Genomic DNA, 21,253 nt, shown 5'->3' with positions numbered 1-21,253 from the left:
GTAGCTTGAGATGGGCAAGAGCGAACCATGTTTTCTGTGAAGTGTTCTGATGTAGACAGCGGGGAGAGCAGTGTTCTGATGAGACACTGGGTGGAGTAGAGAACCCACGTCCTAAACACGGCATAGGGCTAGCCATGCTCTTACCCATCATTCCTCTCTTCATTTGTTCAACAATTGGTTACCTCCTTCATGCAAATCAGTGACACAAGGACAATAATTTGACTCTACAGTCCAGAAGATTGACAGACGCCTGTTTGAAGGAAAGCGCCAGGAAAGCTGCCAGGGTGACTCCAGATAGTTTGATTGGGAGTGTCACCTCAGCTCCCGGACAGCCCTTTATTCAAAGAGTCTGGAATGTTGGTTGGAGGCTTCACCCCAGCTCCTGGCAGCCATTTTGGAATGTTGGGTGGGAAGCTCCATTTCAAGCCCCCTCCCCTGGGAGTTGCCTCAATCCAAACTCCACCTCTGAGAAAGCCTGCCAAGAGTGACCCCTCCAGGGAGGGTCAAGACCACTCCCACGGGCTATTTAAACTGCCCCTGAGAGAACCAATACAGGGTCTCTCCTTTTCCCTCTCCGGGTTTTCTGGGATGGTGGTGGGGAAGCATTGGCATCCATTAAACCTGAACTTCTAATTTGGTTTGATTTGGTCTGATTTGAGTTATTAGTATCGTCAGAGAGGTTTATCGGGCCAAAAAAAAAAAATGCAGTAGAATTAGTGGTCTTGGATTCCAGTGTTAAATGCGAATGTAGTCATCATAATTACGTGCAATATATATTTTGTTTTAGTTTTTTCTTTTTTTTCCCAGCAATTGAGATTGAATCTAGGATCAAGTGTGTGCCGGGCAGGTGCTATATCCCCGGTTCTGAAGTAGACTTTTACTATTTCTGATGAATAGCTGAGTTAGCAAACACTGATTGAACTAAAAGTGACTTCAGGAGTCACATGAAAAACAGTAGTATAAATATGATTTGTGTAGTAAATCAAGGATTGTGACTATTTTACATGATGTCAGTTTTACTTTGAACCTCTCCATGTGTGGTAGACCTAATTACAGATAAACACTGAATTGAGAGACTCCTGATTGGGGCAGAGCAGTGAACACAAGGTAGCTTGAAGTCCCTGCTCTCAGGGAGTTATTTTCTGCTGACTGAATAACAATGAACTATGTAACACAGGTTCTGGAGCTGACAGGACCTTTAAGGTAGTCTGAAAGGTAGTAGACTGGTGAGAGAATCGGGAGATTCCTGGGCAAAGCAGGTTAGGTGTTGAGGAAAGAGAAGACCGTAAGAGGGAGGGATTATGGTTGGACCCATGTGGTAAGAAGTCATCCACTTAACAATCTGTTGGAAAAGCATTCCAATTAAGAGCAGCCACTGCCAAAGCCCTGTGATGGGGCAGAGAGAACCCAGCGTCCATACAGCATGGTGGGAAAGAAGAGAGAAAATCAGGTGGGCGGGAGCTAGAGAGGGAAGGCCCTTAAAGCAGCTTGGTTCTTGACCTACAAGTGACAGGAAACCATTGGAGAGTTTGAATGGTATGCATGTAGGGATGGGGTGGGATGCCAGTTATGAATGGTGGATTTATACTTTCTAAATCCCTGTCTGTAGGAGGGAGGCCCTGAGTGGAAGTTAAGGTTGGGGTAGATAGACCGGTTAGGTGACCATGGACAGGATCCTGGTGTCTTTGACAGTGCAGATGGAGGGCTGTGATGTGTTTAGGGATGTGGGGGGAAGGGGCAGGCAGAGCGAGTGGACTTATTTTTGTAAGTTAGCAACACATTAGAGAGGCGTACAGCACACTCTAATGGTATAAGAAACAGGATAGACTGGTTTGAATCCCAGCCTTGCCACTGGCTGAATTTAATTTTGTTCTATAAATGTTGTTGGTTTTGTGGTGCTGGGATCAAACACAGGGACCTCATGCATTCACAACAAGTACTCTGCCTCTGAACTACATCCCAAGCCCATAAGTTCTTAAAACTCTCCATGCCTGAGTTTTCTCATCAGTAAATGGAGCCATTGTAATGACATATCTAATAGAGGCATTTCCATGAGTAATTTAGTATAACTTCCTGATACTTCATGTGTGCTGATCATTTTTTTTAGTTATTATTGAAAAGACGAAAAAAAGAATTAACTTTTTTTTAACAGAGCAAGAATTCATAATGTGAGCTTCATATAAATAAAGAATCCTTTTCGGAAATTAATACATCTGTTTTTGTCAGGGTAAGTTTAAGGTTCCTGTTAGATGACCAAGATCATGACTGAAGGTGGGAAGATGGGATTCTATGAGATTGATTTCTTCAGTCTCCAAATCTGCCATCTCTGTGGTCCTGTAGCAAGTGAATGGTTACTTGCTGCCTGACTCTGGATTCTAGTGTTGATGGTCACTAGCTTTGCGCTCTTGGATGTGAGCTGGCTAAGGCTTCTGGGCTTCTTTTTCTCATCTTTAAGGTAGGAATAGTTTGTTAAGCACTTAAGTGGCTCTTATACACAAAGTGGTATTCTAAGTATTAGCTGATGTCATTTTTCATTTCAGAAAACTGCTGTAGAAATTGGATTTAAAGGGTAAAGTATCAAAGATGACTCGGAGGCACTGAGAGACAGTGACCAATTAAATAGTTGTAATAAAAACCTTTTTGGAATGAGGGCCGGGTTAATGAAGAGTCGAGTTTTAAAACTCACTTTAGAAAGAACCTAGAGGAAAATGTCCATAAAACAAGTAAGCTGTGAGAACTGGAACTAAAAAGCAAGTTGAAAACTAGAAATCACAGAGAGAACTGCTCAGAGATAATAATTGGAAGCTTCGGAGTGAACGAGGCCTGTGGAGAATGGACGAAATGGAATGAGCGCTCACACATTCCCAAGGACCTCAGTATGTGGGTCATGCGTCCCTGGAGGCAGAGCAGAGGGAGACCTGCACAGGCAAGGCGCAGAAGGGTTTTGTTCAAGTTCCAGAAGAGAAAGATGAAAAGTGTCTCGGTCTGCTCAGCTCCTGAAGCAGAACACCACGAACCGGGCAGCTTTTAAATAACATCTTCTCACGGTGCTGGAAGCTGCAGGTCACACATCCCTGAACTGGCAGACTCGCTATCTAGTGTGGGCCTACTTTTTGGTTAAAGTCCTAATTCAGGGTTAAAATTTCAGCATCTGAATTTAAAGAGTAAAGGAGACAGACATTCATACTATCATAAAAGATGGCAATACTTTTTTGAGATATTTTGAACTTCTTTAAGGAGGAACTAGTCTTATACAAATATGATAATGGCAGATCTACGTGTCTTAGAATGGTGGATCCAGGGTGACATAGATTTTTAACTCATCAGAGAGGGTCAGCTGTCCCATGGTGGGTGTAAAAATAGCTGAGCACAGCCACAGCAGCGGTGCCCTTTCAGTGAGTGTTTCCTCTGTCAGATATGTGAAGCGCTTTGTTCTCCCTGAAAGACAGTTCTCTGAAGTAATGACAAATCTTCCGCAGAAGCAAAAAAATTAGAAACCACCCAAGTGTCTACTAAAGTAAGCATTCCTTAAGTAAAGTGTGGTCTGTCTGTGTAATGTCATATGCTCTGGAGATCGTTTTCCTAACAAGGTAGCTCTACCATAGTAAAATGCGACGAAAGATTTCATGTTATCATAGACATATGTCACAGCTTGCAGTTCTCCACGTCTCCCAGTGGACCAAGCTCCTCAAGGAGGGACACAGCTAGATTTAGCTGAAATATGGTCTAACGTGGAGCCTTGTGTATTAATACGTGCCTGGTCAAGTGAGGAAGTGGAGGCATGATGGGAAAGGGAGAGTGGGGGTTACACAGGGCTGGCCAGAGGGGAAGGGGAGAGAGAAGAACTTTAGACGTTGAAAATACTCTATTATTAGAGAAAATACCACTCAGAAGGTACTAATTGCCTTCTGATAAGGAAGTTGTCAGAGCAAATTTGCAATCTTTAGAAAGCAGTTGGTTTTTAAAAATGGGAAAGATGGTTCTGACTCTGACAGTGAAAGGCATGGAGTGGTGGTGGGACCACTCCTGTTGAATGCTTCCGGTGTGTGGAGTGGGCGGAGGGGGTAGTGCTGGCGGTGCAGAGCCGAGCCGCATCTGGTAGACGACTGTGAATCACAACTCCGTGCCATGCTGGTTTTCTGCCCTGTTACCTAATGAGCCTAACGAGGTACTTACTCGTGGTGATTCAAGGTATAATGGCTGTTTAACTCTGAACACAGTCAAGTGGCGACACTGTCACCCTGACCCACCTGTGATTCAGAAAGAAGAGAGCAGCTGATCAGTGGGGGCTGGAAGGGCTTCGTTGTGACGTCTGCATTAGAGTGTCTGTTTTGATTTACTGTTTATTAAGAAACCCATAAACATCTTTGTCCTGGAAACAAAGTCATTAATAGGTCTCATTGGCTTAACGGCTTTATTTGTTATTTGAAATCTTGATGAGACTCTGAATTATTAACTTTTCTCGTTGCTTTGAGAAACAGTCATTTGAAAGGTCTTATCAAGCATCAGTCTATAACCTTGTAAGGTGTGTTTGATTTTGTTGGGTTGTTAAGTCATATTTCTCTTCTTCATTTACTTAAATCATATGACAGTCTGCCTGTAATGTCACTTTCATGATGGTTCTGGGAATTCTCCTATTGATTTTATGATGTTTACTGCTAATAGAAGTATTCCACTGTTTCTTGTCTGCCATCCCACAGAAACTTATGGTAAATCAAAGGTTTTATAGCATACTATTGGGACTGCTGGATTTGTTACTGGAAAATAGTTATAGTTGATCAGTACTTTCAGAATACCTAATAATTTATACAGGCTTGAAGTTGGGTTCATTTTAGCATATATGTTAATTATATATGTATAATATTTATATCATAGTGACTCTTTCCACAAGAGTAGCAAATACCCAGTACTCACAGCTAATATTTAATGACATAATGCTAATTATGTAGACAAAGATGTAGGAACAAAATATTAGGAAAAAAGCAATTTGATATATATAAAGTGCCAAAGGAAAATTGGCTAACAGAAAGGGAATAAGCTTATATATGGTTAAGATGTCAAATGAGCAGTTTTAACTCACAGTCATTTTTTATGGGGAGCACATAAATTGAGCTTTTTATTTTTAGTTCCTCCTCTTTCCTTCAGAGTTAAATGATGGAAAATTACTCTCCGTCCCCAAACCACTCTTATGCGTCATTCAAAAAAGCCCTGACAAGCTAGCCTCTCTAGAGCTGGTGAGATTTATGACTTTCCCTCCTGGTGTTCTGTTACTCTGTCTACACCATCAAATTGATCAGTAGGTAGTGATGGGCAAGAAAAGGAAGGCAGCGCTTAGACCCAGCTGGTGTCCATCACTTTCATGAACTGCTTGAAGATCGTTAAAATTGGGCTTAATTCTCATTATAGCTGGTCATGATCAGATATTTCTCAATGTTTCTCCTTCCTCTTTTTGTGTCTTGCAGGGTCCACTGGAAAATGACTTGGTGGTTCATGTAGCCCTTGTAGCAGAAAGCCAACGGTATGAGACGCAGCTGTATGGTGCATTCTTCTGTGGGAAGGGGTGGGGATGGTTGCTTTCTGATTATCATGTTGAGAATGGCGGGGGGGGAAATAAACCTCGGCAGTTTCAAGCATGTCATCAGTGTGACCTTAAGTGTCGTACAACATACCTTTCATGTTTAACTTACGGTAAATCATAAACGTAAATTTGGATATGAGAAATTAGTGCCCACACATTACAGAGATTACCAAAAATCATTGCCCATCTTTCTGACTGCTCCCCAAAGCTCCTGATACTTTGGGGGGAAGAAGCCATCAAACCCTTCGGATTCTAGTGTGCATGGTATATTTCAGATAATAACAAATTTACCATATGTTCCAAGTTAGCATTGTCTGTTCCCTTCTACCTCCTTCATTCACATTTCCCGAACTAGAAATGTAATGTCTAAAAATAGCTCTCTTCCTCCATCTCCACCTCATCTCTCTGTTCTCTATTTAGCCTTCAAGTTTTCCTCAATACATATGGTATTCAAACTCAAACTCCTCAGCAGGTGGAACCTATTCAGATCTGGCCTCAGCAGGAGCTGGTGAAAGTAAGTAATTCTGTGTCATCTTCCTTGCGCAGAGGATTTAAAACAAAACTGCTGGACTTAACTCAAAGGCAAGATGCGTAGTTCAATTTAAAATCTGAGAGGTCACCATCTTAAAGTTGGTGACTAAGTTAACAAGTCCACTTTTTTATATTTTAAGTTAAAAAGCAAAATGAACAAAATCCTTCACTGTGTGTGTTTGTACATTTTATTCATGGGTCGTGATTTCTTTTCTTGTTAAAATCAATTACTAGACTTGGGTAAGCACTCTAAATGACAGACCAATCTCAATTTTAGTTGTCATATGTGAAATCATCAGTTATAGTTTTATTTTATTTTCCTCGTGTTACCGTAAAAACCTCAATTTAATTTTTTTTTTAATAAACTCTGCCCCTGCTTTTTCCCAGCTTTACTTTTTGGAAGGTAAGATCATTCTTAGATGTTGGGTTTGTTGACTCTAAAGAAATTTAATGGCAATAACTGGTTATGACATAGTTAGATGCCTATTTGGAGTGAGATTAAAAGTTGACTTTGAGAACTAGTCTTGTTGGGTCCAGGGGGGGTCGCACAAAAATGGGGACAGACCAGCAAAGACTAATAAACCAGAAGCAAACTTTATTCCAGAAACTATAATCCAGAATAAAATAAAAAACCAAAAAATCTTCATAGGGCACAAAAAGCTTATCAGCTAGCTGAGCCCACAGCCAGAGATGGATTTTGTAAGGATGTGGCAAAGGCCAGTTTCTGAACCCACCTTTTTGTAGTAGGGGCACCAAGCATTAAGTCTGAACAAAGGAATTTTTACAATCTCAAGGTAAAACTCAGATACAGATTGCCTTACTTTATAATCTCCATTAACAGTTTTTCAGTTAAACTAGTGTTTGTTCTTAATCTGTTGTCTTCCTTGGTCCTTCCAGGCAGTGTTTACTGAAGCCCTGTGCGCTCCCCTTAGATGCTGCCGGTTTCACATAGCAGGGACAGTGTGTAACCCAGAGGTCATAGGTCTATTTCCTAAAAGTTAGCTCAGCTCATATCCGTAGGTTAGCTCTCAGTTTGCAGAGAGATGCTTTGGCCTTGTTAATAGAGCTATGGGTTATAAAATGAAATAACCCACTGTAATAGTTAATCTTCAAGCCGCTGAGAAAGCTGCTGACAGTCTGTTCCTATTCTCCTAGGCTTACAACTTTATATTTCTTTATTTCTACATTCCTATCTCTGGAATCTACATTTTTCTATTTTTATTCTAAAACCCTTTAGTCTGAAGACGGGTGCCGAGGTGCCTGTGTTTGTGGATTCTCTTGCTTGTGGAACATAGGAAATTATCAACCCCAATAGTTACTTATAAACACATTTTATTTAATAATTGGTTTCAAAGGTCCAGAAACAAGCTACCCACTGCTTGACAGAGTGTTTACAACAATACCTCTCCAGGAATCAAGGTTACGTTGACATAAATGATAGAAGTCATAGCCTTGGCCGTTGCTAAAGAATAAAGGCTGAAAGTGAGGTGTGTGTTATTCAGGAAAACGCAGGGGCCCATAATCCGTGGTCATCAGACTTGCCTTGCCAATAAGACAGCACAAACGAAAACCTGGTTTCGAGGCACCGAGAGCACTACCTCATTCTTCTTTAAAATGCACAGGGCTCTTAAGGATAAGAGCACTACCCTAGGGCTTGATTAGATCTCCATGACCATATCAGGCAAGGAAAGAACTGAGTCCTCAAAGTGTCTTCTGACCTTCACACACATGCTATGGCACATGTGTACTCACACAATAAATAAATTTAAACGTGTTCTTTTTTTTTACATTTGCATCCCTTATTTTCCCATCTACTCAACACACCGTAGAAAAACAAAGTTAGTCTGGGCAGTGACATGCCTTTAATCCCAGCACTCAGGATTCAGAGGCAGGCAGATCTCTGTGAGTTCGAGGCCAGCCTGGTCTACTAGAGCTAGTTCCAGGACAGGCTCCAAAGCTACAGAGAAACCCTGTCTTGGAAGAAAAAAACAAAAAACAAAAAACAAAAACACAAAAAAAAGAGGATAAAGTTAAAAAAAATATAAGGATTCTTAAAATAGATAACACTTAAGATAAAATCACACCTAAGTAGAAATGATGGAGTTTTGTGTTTTGTTATTGTTGTTTGTTTTTTGCTCTTGTTGTTTCGTTTTGTTTTATGATAAAAGAAACCAGGAAATGGGGAGCTGCAAGGAGAAACGGGAACACAAAATGGGAGGAAAGGTGCCAGAGCCCAAAGCGTCACATAGCACAGCCGGGCACAGGCTGTGTCAGCCAAGACACGTACTGGTCTCTCCCTGGCAGTGCTAGAGAATAGGAAGGAAGGTTAGTCCTTGGGAAGTATGGCCTCAAGGCAAAGGAACCCAAAGCTCATCCTTCAAGTCTAATTAATATGAGCACATTCTTAATGGTAGGTAGGTAGCTTTTTTTAACCAGATGACATGTGATTTATATGTAAAAAGACAGTCAGTATAGATAAAAGCAAAATCACTTGAATATAGCTTTTATCCATTCATCAGCAAACTGCTGAAATATGCAAAGCACTGAGTGTGACTTAAGTGACCTCTGAGTCTAGTAGTATGAATGACAGTTCACTGTGATAGCAGCTACAGTTAGGTATTTTTACAAAGTGCTATAGGGTCACAGAGGCAATAGAAAACATTCTATTGCACAGTATCTGAAGCATGTCCTGATTTGCATTTTATTGTTTTAAAATGGTGTTAGCAAGTGATTCATGCTATGGTGGTGAGATAGGACGTAAGACAAACTTGTGACCAACAAAGCTTCCCCGTGCTTGTGTCAAGATGGAAGAGGATTTGTTGGCTGTGGCTCCAATCTGTCTTCCAAACTAGCTGCTATGTGGGACTTCCTCCCCTAAGATATGTTGTTTAGCGTGTGTGTGTGTGTGTGTGTGTGTGTGTGTGTGTATCCGTTATAAGTCTGTCTTTTAAAAGAAAAAAAATCTCACTAATTTTAGTTGGGTGCACATAATCTAATGCCAATCACTGCTCCTTCTCCTCTGAGAAGCTGAACTCTATTTCAGCACATAAAAGAGGACATAAGGACAGACAACTGGAAGCAGGGCTTTTGCCTCGTGTGGTTAAAACTTGTAATGTGCCTGGTGAGATGTCCGTCATGGTGATCTGGATACAGTACAAAGTCTGAAGCATGGCTGTATTTTGGGGTGACTGGGCTCCTCCGTGTGTTTCAGCACACTGGGTATGTGGGTGTATATACACTGGGATGGCATTACCAGGCACCACCTACTTAGTTGTCATAGACCTGCCTTGTCATAGTTCAGGGAAAAAAAAGGAGAGTCCTTTTACTGTAATAAATAATAACAGTCCTACCTAAGTAGGCTGATTTTAACTTGCGCATGATTGGTTAATTTTACTACTTCCCAAAATTTAGTCGTTCAGTTATTTCAGAAAATGTAAAAATATTTGTGGGAAAGAGTGTCCAGTCTAGTGTGCTGTGCTGCAGTCTCTGCACCTGGGCAGTGTGGTACTGCCAAGTGTTCATTCTGAGCAGTTGTTCAAAGTCCTGCTATTCAGAAATAGGCTGCTTGGAGGACATTCATAATAGTTTAAAGAACTCTGATACAACAGCAGTTTTGTATGTGATGATGTTATTTGCACACAGTTTGAATCACAATCATATTGTACAGGAAGAGTTTGATTATCCATCTAGAAAAATTTAGGGTTTTATATGTTATCAAATGGAAATGCAAATTCATTCTAGGCATATTAAACATTTATGTACTTTAAATTTTTGCTACATGGTTTAAATTTATGTATTTATTTATTTATTTTACATTCCACAGCATACGTGTGGTAGTCAAAGGACAATTTATAGCTGTCAGTTCTCTCCTTCTACCGAGTGGGACCCATGACATCATCTCTGGCCCATAGGCCTGGAGGCAGGTGCCTTCCCCATTGAGCCATCTTGCCAATCCCATTTAAGTATTTCAAAGTGATTTAAATATAAAATCACTTAGAAGAAAAGACAGAGGAATGTGTTGTGTAGCCTATTAAGACGGAAAGGCCGTATTTAGGCAGCAGCCTGAACACGCAGTTGAGGAGATGAGTGGCAGATTCCACTAAATAAAGCATAAAAGCCTAGTAAGTCATATAGCTGGTTATGAAATGTCCAGATGGAAAATACATCAATACTGAAGCACCACTCAGTGAGATGTTTTCCCTACTATGGAGTTCTCAGATTTTCTAACACTGAAAATTGGATAAATATTTACTTCCAAGGATAAGGCTCTCTATCTTACAAAAAAAAAAGGGGGCCAAATACTCAGAAAAAGGGGGAACAAATGAAAACTAGAGAACATTCGCATTTAATACACTGGGAAAATGACCCAAAAATATGTCAGTGCCATAGTGTGGAAGTAAAATGAAATGTCATTTCACCCAAAAAGACTGACATAAAAGAGCTATGTAAATTGATATATATTTCTAGAGCGTGAAAAACCAGATATTACATTTCAAAAAGAAAGGATGGTCTCCTTGGTCAAGCAAGTCTAAGAAATTGTCTTGTAGATGTAATTGCATACCATTCAAAGATATTGCTGGAAATATTTTTTAAATGACAAAAAAAAATGAGAGCTAATTTCATCAGGGACTGGAAGCTACATAGGAAAAGGGGCTTCCAGGCTGGATGTTTTTAACTCAGCAATTTCAGGCTTGCTGTTCTGCGGCACCTTCCTGCTCTGTTTCCACATTGTGTCTGGAACACTGCCATAATAAGCTCAATAACTGGGACATCAAGAAGATTATATATTATAGGAACCATTTATGCTAATGTGTGCCCATTGATCCATGAATATATTGTAGATTTACGTTTAACCTGTGTCCTTTAAGAATCTTGTGATGCTTCTTCAGGCTTACACAATAACTTATACATCCCTTTCAAAATATACCAGAGTCAAATAATTGTTGCCTAAGGTATGAAAATAAACAAGACCAATGTGTTGGTTTGGAGTACTTTGAAATTCATGTAATCAGGAAACAAATCAATAAAAACGATTCCATTTTAATCATAGAAACTCAGTGGGAGATGTGTGGCCCTGAGTTTTTGTTTGTTTGTTTTGTTTTGTTTTCCAAGACAGGGTTTCTCTGTGTAGCTTTGGAGCCTGTCCTGCAACTTGCTCTGTAGACCAGCCTGGCTTCCAACTCACAGAGATCCACCTGCCTCTGCTTCCTGAGTGCTGAGATTAAAGATTAAAGGCGTACGCCAACACTGCCTGCTAGCCCTGATTTTTTAAAAACTTTTAAGTGGTTGGATTTCTTTCTCTCTTTCTCTTTCTTTTTTTCCTTCTTTCCTTTCTTTCTTTCTTTCTTTTTTTCTTTTGTAATGACAAAGGAAACATTTGTCTCTTTTGAATTGCTTAGTGAATCAAAACCGTGCAGGCTGTACACTTCTACCAATACAATAGCAGTGCTACAGTTTAGAATGTCACTAAATGAATCTAAAATGTTTTGCTTTCAAAAACTCAGTTATCCCAAATTCATCATTCTTTGTCTAGTTTGATGGAGCTAGCTAGATGGAGCTTCTGCAGTATCGTTTTCTCTAGAGATAGCATTAATAATCCAGAAGACTTGTTTCTTGCAGGCTTATTTCCATCTGGGTATCAATGAAAAGTTAGGACTGTCCGGAAGGCCGGATAGGCCCATTGGCTGCCTTGGCACATCAAAGGTGAGCGAGCGTTTTCCCTCATGGAGGAGCTCTGGGTAGTAATTCTGCATGCTGAAGTCATGCTTAGCCTCTGGCCACCCCTTGTCACATTTCATTATGCGCTTGAAGCATTTGTTTGAATTATTATTTTCTGCACATAAATCTTACTTATTGAGTGTCGTATTACTGAAGCTTTTGGGAATAAATGAACATCTCACTGCACGTTATTGCTAGGCTTTGTTAAACATTTTTAATAATATTTACTCAAGCACAGGGGTTTTCAACTTTATTAGAAATGTCCTGCTTTAAGTTTACTGTCATACTGGCTGAAGCGAAAAAAAAAAAGAAAAAAAAAGAAAAACCTTTAAAATTTAAGATTTTTGTAAGCCATTACTTTGCCTATTCAGAAATAAGTGTCAGTATTAATTGTGGTTGAGACTTAGGATGCTACACCATTCTGTTTTGTATCTGTTCTCTTTCTATTTCCTCTTGCAGATTTATCGCATCCTTGGAAAGACGGTGGTCTGCTATCCCATCATCTTCGACCTGAGCGATTTCTACATGTCCCAGGATGTTCTCCTGCTGATAGATGACATAAAGGTGCTCTGGGGAGAGATGGCTGTGTTTGCTCTGACTTGTGTGAGGTGCTGTTGAATGGAGCGCGCTCCTGGGTGTCTGTGACAAGGGGCGACCCCAAGCGAAGCAGCCAGCGCCTTGGCAGAGTTTGGAATTCTGGCCATGCTAAAGTAAAATTACACTTTTCTAGAAATGGAAAAGATTTAAACAGTTTTAAACTGTGCTTTTATGGTACTAATAGTTCATCCCTTTTTGAACAAAGTTGAATTAGAATAAATTTCTTTGTGAAGACTGTCCAGTAGAACTTCAGCTAACCTGTAATTGGATGGGTTAAGATCTGCTCCACTCCACACTGTATACAGGGCAGAGCGGCTTAGAACCATAGTTGAAACACCTGGACCAGACTGCATCTGTTACATTCTTGACTCTGTGTGTTCTCAGGCAAGTTACTTAGCTCCTGTGCAGATAATAAAAGGGCTGTTCTGTGGAATCGATGAATTCATATATGTAAAACACTCAGCAAGTGCTGAGCACGTCATCACTGAGCGCTGAAAGGTTATGTGATGGCGATGAGAGCATGTCATTGATGGTTTCCATAGTTCCAGCTCATTCTCTTCTGCCTCTTACTCTAATCCATAGTGAAAGGCAGTGACAGTCTTCCAAAGGATAGAGCATGGGGATCATGTTTTATCGATTCGTTCATGAGCTTACCTTTTCAGGGAGAGAAAGAAACATGAAGGGAGAAGGTAGAAAAAGGTGTGAATAAGTCAGAACCTCCAAACAGAGAGCAAAGTCTAAACTGAGAATGATTCTACACTTCTGAGTAGCCTAATTTATCCAGGGTTTGAGTATCAGTTGTTACAAGGGTCACAGGCTCTTTGCCGCTCAGTTAATGTCCCCAAGCAACCTCAGATGTTACTCCATAGCGTCCTCTTCCCTCTCATTTTTTGATAGAATGCACTACAGTTCATTAAGCAATATTGGAAAATGCACGGACGCCCACTTTTCCTTCTTCTCATCCGGGAAGACAACATAAGGTAGGTTGATGGAGAGTAAGCTGTGGGACTGGAGAAATGACTGAGCCGTTAAAAGCCTATACAGTTCTTGCAGGGGACCTCAGTTCAGTCCCTAGCACTCATACAAGGTGGTTCTCAACAACACGTGACTCCAGCTCCAGAGAATCTCATGCTTTCTTCTGGCCCTTGTGGCTACTGCATTCATTCTCTCTCTGTCTCTCTCTGTCTCTCTCTGTCTCTGTCTCTGTCTCTCTCTCTCTCTCTCACACACACACATACAGTCACACACATCACGTAACTAAAAGTAAAATACACAGTATTTATAAACTTTACTTGCATTCTGGCTATTAACATAGAACGTTTGAAAGCAGGGCCTCCTGGTATTTTGTGTTCTTAGCATGTTGCAAGCTCTTTCACATATATAGCAAATATTCGATTGTTAATGTCCCATTCTGCTGTTAATAAACTTATTTTGTTTATTTGTTTTATTCTAGAGGTAGCAGGTTCAACCCCATATTAGACATGCTGGCAGCCTTTAAAAAGGGAGTAATTGGAGGAGTCAAAGTTCATGTTGATCGTCTACAGGTAGCCTTCTATCTAAACCTTAGTGTGTTTCTTGTTCTGAACGGCTAATCTCGGGGCAGCCATGTTTCTCGGGTGACTTCCTCCCTGCTCTGTTGTCATCCCCCTGGATTATCCAGCTGTACCAGTCAGGTGCTGAACAGCTGCTGTTTCCTGTGCAGAATTTTAGACTTTGGAAGCTTAACTTCATTTTGGTATTTGAGGAGACGAGTGCATAAGTGGACACATGTCTTGCTTATAACCTCGGGCTTTTCCAGGTGTTTTGGTCATGTGCTATTTTGGTTACAGAACTATGTAACATCCAACCAGGAGAAACCATTGTTCCATTCCTGTATCACAGCATTGCCACACAGTTCCTGAACAGAAGCCCCATTATTCCCCAGCTAGAGCACTGTTGCCTCCTTTTAAGCATCCTCTTCCAGAAAAAATCAAGCATTTAACTAATTTAATACTCTCTAATACCAAGTAATGTTTTAAAACTGAAATCTGTAGAGTATTAATAGGATTTGGCATTGGCCAGTTAACTTAAGGCAAACATTTACTTTATAAACAGAAATATCCAATAAGGGTTGGTAGGATATATAAATAAAAAATGTTAAGTAAAAGTTTCATTTGTGTGTTCTCAACATTGTTATCAGTTTTAAGAATTAGGAATTTTTTACTTTCTCATACTGTACATGGTAGTCACTTACTAAACCCCATTGCCTGTACCTTTGGAGTATATCTAGGCTCTAACTTGCTTCCATGATGCAGGCTACCATTGTCCCCTCACTAGATTTTTCTTTCACCTCCCGGATTCTACTACAGACAGTTAGCTTTGTCATAATCACCTGTCACTGGTAGTCACATGGATTGTAAGCCTCTGGTAACTTCTTTTCTCATACACACAAAAGTAGAAACCAGAGTCCCAACGATGGTCCTGTGTGATCTGTAAGGTCTGCACCAGCCTCTCTATTTCAGCCACACTGTCTTTATTGCTTCTAAAATTCACCCTTCATGCCCCTGCCCTTGCACTTGATAGTCCTTCTCCAGCCTAAGCACTGACTACACTCCTCCTCCATCCTGAGCATTGATTAAGGTCCTCCTCCAGCCTGAGCATTGACTAAGGTCCTCCTCCAGCCTGAGCATTGACTAAGGTCCTCCTCCATCCTGAGAATTGACTAAGATTCTTCTCCATCCTGAGCATTGACTAAGGTCCTCCTCCATCCTGAGCATTGGCTAAGGTCCTCCATCCTGAGCATTGACTAAGGTCCTCCTCCAGCCTGAACATTGACTAAGGTCCTCCTCCAGCCTGAGCATTGACTAAGGTCCTCCATCCTGAGCATTGACTAAGGTCCTCCTCCAGCCTGAGCATTGACTAAGGTCCTCCTCCAGCCTGAGCATTGACTAAGGTCCTCCTCCAGCCTGAGCATTGACTAAGGTCCTCCATCCCTGAGCATTGACTAAGGTCCTCCATCCCTGAGCATTGACTAAGGTCCTCCTCCAGCCTGAATATTGGCTATAGTCCTCCTTCTGGTGTCTGATTTACATGTGACTCTCGTTAGAGAAACTTTCTCTGGTCACAGACATATGATGGCTAACCTGTGGTCACAGACATATAATGGCTAACCTGCCTCCTCAAATTTCTCTGTCCTAGTGTCCCTTCCCCTTGCTGTTCTTATTTCTACTTAGCATTTATTCCTCTGCTTTGCACTTACATCATCTGATGTGTACTAAGTTTATAGTATCCACCTCATAGACATACTCATAAGGGCAGTGTCTTAGTTTAGGTTTTCATTGCTGTGAAGAGACACCATAACCATGACAACTCTTATAAAGAAAACATTTAATTAGGGTGGCTGGCTTAGTGTTTCAGAGGTTCAGTCCATTATCATCATGATGGGAGCATGGTGGTGTGCAGGCAGGCATGGTGCTGGAGCTGAGTGCTACATCTTGTAGGCAACAGGAAGTTGACTGACTGTCACACTGAGGGAAGCTTGAGCAAAAGAGACCTCAGAGCCTTCTCCCATAGTGACACACTTCCTCCAACAAGGCCACATCTCCTAATAGTGCCACTCCCCTTAGGGCCATTTTCTTTCAAACCACCACAATCAGCTTCAAGGGAACAAAGGTTTCATACATCTTTTTCATGCTAATCCTTAGCACCTAACATAACGCTTGTATATGGTCAATCTGCTTATAGTTGAACGTCATTGAAATACACACAGGAGTTGGACATTTGGCTTTCTTATTCCTGCTCTACAGGGAAGATTGATGTGCCTGTGTTGTGTGTCCTCCCTGCATCTGTAATTACGTATTTGTGGATGTTCCTCTTTCATAATTTCTACTAGAGAAATGATGGGTTCATATGCCTCCTGAAGCAATATTTCCTACCTACAGCTTCTTCATATTTGAAACAAACTGGGGTAGAATGATATTTGTAAGATAATCTTAAAAAGGATACCTAATTTAAAAAAAATAATGATAACTTACAGTTTGTTTTCTGACATTATTTCTCTAGATTATTAGAAGTGATAGATAAAGCTACAAGCCATTATGTATGATCATCCATTCATGCTACTCACCATGATACACTGACAAACAAAAAAAAATGTGTTTGAGTTTAGACTCAACTTAGCTTGCTCAACTTATAATTGAGAAGTAGTGGAATATAGAATGACCATCTGGGTTGTCATGTGCTAGAAGGAAGAGAAGCAATTACTTAGATAACCATTACCTTCATGATCCTGTAAAATGGAGAGTTGATTATTATATATCACTGGATGGCTCTGAAATATATTGCAATATCAGAATCCAAGGCATAATTGTCTATTGCCTTTCCCCCAAACAATTCAGTACTTCATTTTCTAAAAGTTTAATAAATGCTTAAATATTTTAATACCTACTTTAAAAACAAAGCATATAAAGATGAAGGTTTAAAACAATCAGCGGAGACTCTGCTCCATCCCCAGCACTGTAATAAATAAACGCTTATAATTCAACGATCAGAGAGACCATCTTGTGGTGGCTTTCCTATTTTATATGACTCATGAACTTGTTGTTTGGTGTCTACAGTCTATTTATAGATGCTTGTATTCTGTTTTCATTTGTTACATATAGAAATCCTTGAATTTGGAATGTTCATTTAAGAAATCACTTCAAAATCATATTTAAGTAAACTTCAGCATTGCTTCTAGAAAAGTATGAGCATAGAGTGTAGCTTAGCAGATGTAAACATTTCCAATCATCACATTTCAGACATTGATTTCTGGAGCTGTGGTAGAACAGCTTGACTTTCTACGCATTAGTGACACAGAAAAGTAAGTCCCTTTGAATTACTTGGTTTTTGCATTTCTTGTGATTTACATTAAGGAAGCAGGGAATCTGAAATGTTTTCTTTGGCTTTCCAGACTTCCAGAATTTAAGAGCTTTGAAGAACTTGAATTTCCCAAGCATTCAAAAGTCAAACGACAGAGCAGTACCGTAGATACTCCTGAGCTGAGACAGGAACCGGACATCACCATTACTGCATGGAGAAACAAATCCACCCATGAAATCCTCCAGAAGCTGAATGTGAGCAAAGATGTAATCACACTTGCCAGGACAGGACCTCTCCATCAGGCTGTGTGTCTGTGTCCTCTGCTGTGCACCCAGGGCAAGCAGGGGAAAGTTGTCCTCTTGGCTAGAGTCGCTGTGCATGCATGAAAGAGTGCAGATGTACAGGGGTCTGTCGGGCTGGAGCTGGATGTGCGAAGCAGCTCGTTCAGCGAGCGCCCTTTTCCCTCTCTGCTCCATTCACAGCTCTTCTGCCCCAGAGTTTAGTTCCAATGAGTGCTTTGTCTCTCCCATCACTGAGGAACATAGTCCTCTTACTGTGCCCACATGAGTGTTTTAGCAATTTGTTAATCTCTTGAGATTACTCACACTTATAAAAAGAGATTAAACCTTGCTGGCAGAGCTGTAAACACTGGGTCTTGTTTGACCACACAGATTTGAGCATATAGACTACTTTCCTTCTAGACATGGCTAGCTTCTTATTAATCCACGTAAGCAAGACTATCACATAGCAGCCACAAAGAACATAAACTGTCCTGAAATACAAATATTCTATATGTGTCCCTTCCTTTCATGTGTCTCATTATACCCTGACTGTAGCATGATCTGCCATCAATAAATAAAATCGGGAAGAGTCTCGGATACTGGCAGAGTCTCAGATACTAATACATTAATATTGTACACACTGTAGAATCTGATTTGATCTTTAAATCCTGCTATATCCAGAAGCTGGCCTGTGTACCCTCTGCCTTCCAGGCATCTCAGACCAAGAGGTCTGTAATATCATCTTATATTTATTATATCAATTACATCTTTTTTTTCAGTTCCATATTCCCTCTCTGTATCATGATTTATTATTAGTTAAATCCTATGGTTACTGATATTCATTTTATCTGAGTTTGTATGCCAATTGATGTTTTCAGGACTGCAATTGTCTGGCCGGTCAAACCATCCTGTTGGGTATCCTGCTGAAAAGAGAAGGCCCTAACTTCATCACCATGGAAGGTAAGAGTAAATAAGCAGGGGACATATTTATAAGAGGACCTCTATAATCTGAATATCTATCAGATATACATAAAAATGCCCACTGTTCTAAGTTATTTTCCTCTTCCAGTAAATCTCTCACTCCTTCTTCCTCTAACACAGCAGACTCAGATGTGACTTTCATGCAATGGCTTGCTTCTATGCTTGGCTGTTCTAGAGCCTGAATTCTGCCTGTGACTCTGACCTTCTGAGCGTCCCATAGTTGCTTATTGACATTGTTGTTTCCCTCTTTATTTCCTGCCATTTTTCAAAAATAGTATTGAATAGCTACATTTATGAAAAATGGTTTCTTCATGGTTTGTTGTAGCCATTTGGAACAGAATAATAGAATTTTGCTCTGACGGTGATCAATAAAAAAAATAAGTCATTCTAATTGTGTCTTTGTTCACTTTACCCTGAAAGGAGACCCAGTTATCCTTGAAGTCCACATTTGTATGTAAGGTCTCTGCTATGAAGAATCCTAAAGTTCTATATCATGATCTGTTTCTGGCATTTTATAATGCAGAATAATATAAGATATATTGAAATATGTTTAATTTCTAGTCATCAGATTTTCTGACTTATCTCAAAACACTGTTCAGTGGTACTTGTTAATTCGGTTAAAGTGGAAGTCTCCTAAATGCCACTGTGAAGCTCACGGTTACAGTCTGGTAATGAACTCAGCTTGCTCAGACAAAGCCTCCTTAGTTTCTGCAGTGTTGTAGCAGTCATAATTCTCGAGTATTATGAAGCAGATTTCAAACACAATCTTTGCTTTTTTAAGTCTTAATACTAAACACTGACAGAATCTCATTGCCATTTAACCTTTAGGAATCTAAAATTTTAAGTATATATTTAACAATGATTAAATCTTTTAAATCATTAAAATGTTATATAATAAAAACACTTGGAGTTATCTTGGGGTTTTTATTTTCAGTTATTTACTACTGGGAAATATTTTCAAAGTATTTTTTATAAACTTGGTAATAAAACGTCTTTTACTTAAGTATCTGAATGACTTTAGAATTGCCTTTTTTTTTTTTAATTTGTTTTTATTTTTCAGTACTGGGAGTGCTTGCTAGGGGAATGTGCTGCACTGAGCTGCCTCTCTACCCCTGCTATTACACTCTATTAGAGGTGGCCTCACGAGGTTGCGCACACTGAGCTTTGGCCTCTCTGTGCTCCAGCCACGCTCTGCACTCGCAGTCCTCTAGCCTCAGCTGAGTAGCTTGGAATACAGTCTGCACCACCAAGCCAGCATTTGCAGGCATCATGGAACCTGGATAGATTTAATCTAATTTAAGGCTGTAAAAATAAGTGATAGGAAATTGTAAAGATTTTTTCCTTTATCTTAACTAACTTATTGGTGCTCAATTCTGTCACATTGTTTCTTACTGACAAATCAGTCCATATGTGAGCTGGCCAAAGTGATAATCCCGGGGGTGTATGGACCACATGTGAGTCATGGCTTAAGTGTAAATTTTCGGGTTGTGTTGGGTTATCACAGCTCCACACACTTAACAGGGCCTTAGTAACCTTCCACTGAAAAAATGGGTATATATTCAGTTACCTAATTATATTACTATGTTCTGTTTTCTGTAGAAAGGTAAAATAATACTTGCATTTGCTTAAAAGATTAGATTAGCTACTAGTTAAGAAAACAATAACTTTGAAAGCACTACACTGCTTATTTGGGTTATGTATTTAAACCAGTCAGTTTAAAACAAAATGAATATTTAAGAGGTGGTTTTCCATTTACTTATTTATTTAAGGGGAATAAATATTGTGCATTTAGTTAAAAGCTTTCTTCAATGAAGACTTTTCTTATCCTATGCCTAGGTACTGTGTCTGATCACATTGAGAGAGTGTATAGAAGAGCTGGCAGCAAAAAGCTTTGGTTTGTATTAGTTTCCTTGTTGTTATTTTATTTTTTATATTGTTATATTCAGCACCTTAACAATAACAGTTTATTCTTACAGATGATGCTCATCCTCATTTTGACATTTAAACTCTAAAGTTATGGTACCCTGACTTCAGACTTAGAAAAACATATGGGATAAAAACCTCTCCAGGGATTGAGCGTCCTCGCAGACGGCAGGATAGTCACTCTGCCAGGCTGCACTATCCCAAGGAGGGTTTTTTTTTTCATTTCCATCCTATGTCCAGAAAATCTATTCTGTTGTTTTAGAAGGTCTTAAAATATCATTTAATCCTTAGCAAAAATAATTAAAGGTAATTATCACTTAAGTTGAAAAAGTCATGAATAAAGCTGTTTAAATTCACAATGAGGACAGTGTACCCAGATATACATTTTGATGCAATTAAGTCTCAAGTAGTTTCTTATGAAACTCCCTGAATGGTAGTAAACCTCAGCTTTCTGGTCTCTGAAATTAGAGGACTGGACAAAATAATTTGTAAGTGGTACTATAGCTCTACTTTATGGTGAATACAGTCTTCCTGCTAAAGAAATAAGCATCCAGTTTAGATATTTCAAATTTCTACCATAAGCTGTTGATCCAGTGAGACATGCCATCAGTAGATGTTTTCATACATAGTGTGTTTCATGTGTACATAGAGTATTGCTTGCGCTAAACAAAGCCAGTTCCTGCTTCTGCATTATACTTATGTCTTGATAAAGCACTAAGTAGCAAACATTTCGAAATGCTGACTGTTATATTTACGCACTAGAGTCCTGGAAGCTTTATTTATTCTATTCTCCCTTTTATGGCTT

General features: G+C 39.8%; 1 protein-coding gene across 5 annotated transcripts in view; it reads left to right on the top strand.

The window, feature by feature from the left end:
- The window catches only part of Phkb (phosphorylase kinase regulatory subunit beta), a 182,629-nt gene that overhangs the window by 126,452 nt on the left and 34,924 nt on the right, over nt 1–21,253 (top strand). For all 5 annotated transcript variants that reach the window (XM_057754198.1, XM_057754194.1, XM_057754195.1 and 2 more), the window contains 10 exons: nt 5,463–5,518; nt 5,999–6,092; nt 11,729–11,812; nt 12,287–12,391; nt 13,322–13,404; nt 13,878–13,968; nt 17,203–17,264; nt 17,355–17,517; nt 18,423–18,504; nt 20,362–20,419. In XM_057754198.1, coding sequence (XP_057610181.1) covers nt 5,463–5,518; nt 5,999–6,092; nt 11,729–11,812; nt 12,287–12,391; nt 13,322–13,404; nt 13,878–13,968; nt 17,203–17,264; nt 17,355–17,517; nt 18,423–18,504; nt 20,362–20,419 — 878 coding nt within the window. The remainder of the gene's footprint in view (nt 1–5,462; nt 5,519–5,998; nt 6,093–11,728; nt 11,813–12,286; nt 12,392–13,321; nt 13,405–13,877; nt 13,969–17,202; nt 17,265–17,354; nt 17,518–18,422; nt 18,505–20,361; nt 20,420–21,253) is intronic.

The sequence above is a fragment of the Chionomys nivalis genome, chromosome 21 (genome assembly GCF_950005125.1).
Source record: "Chionomys nivalis chromosome 21, mChiNiv1.1, whole genome shotgun sequence".
Taxonomy (NCBI): domain Eukaryota; kingdom Metazoa; phylum Chordata; class Mammalia; order Rodentia; family Cricetidae; genus Chionomys; species Chionomys nivalis.
The sequence above is the reverse complement of the archived record's forward strand: the minus strand, read 5'-3'. Positions and strand labels throughout refer to the sequence as shown.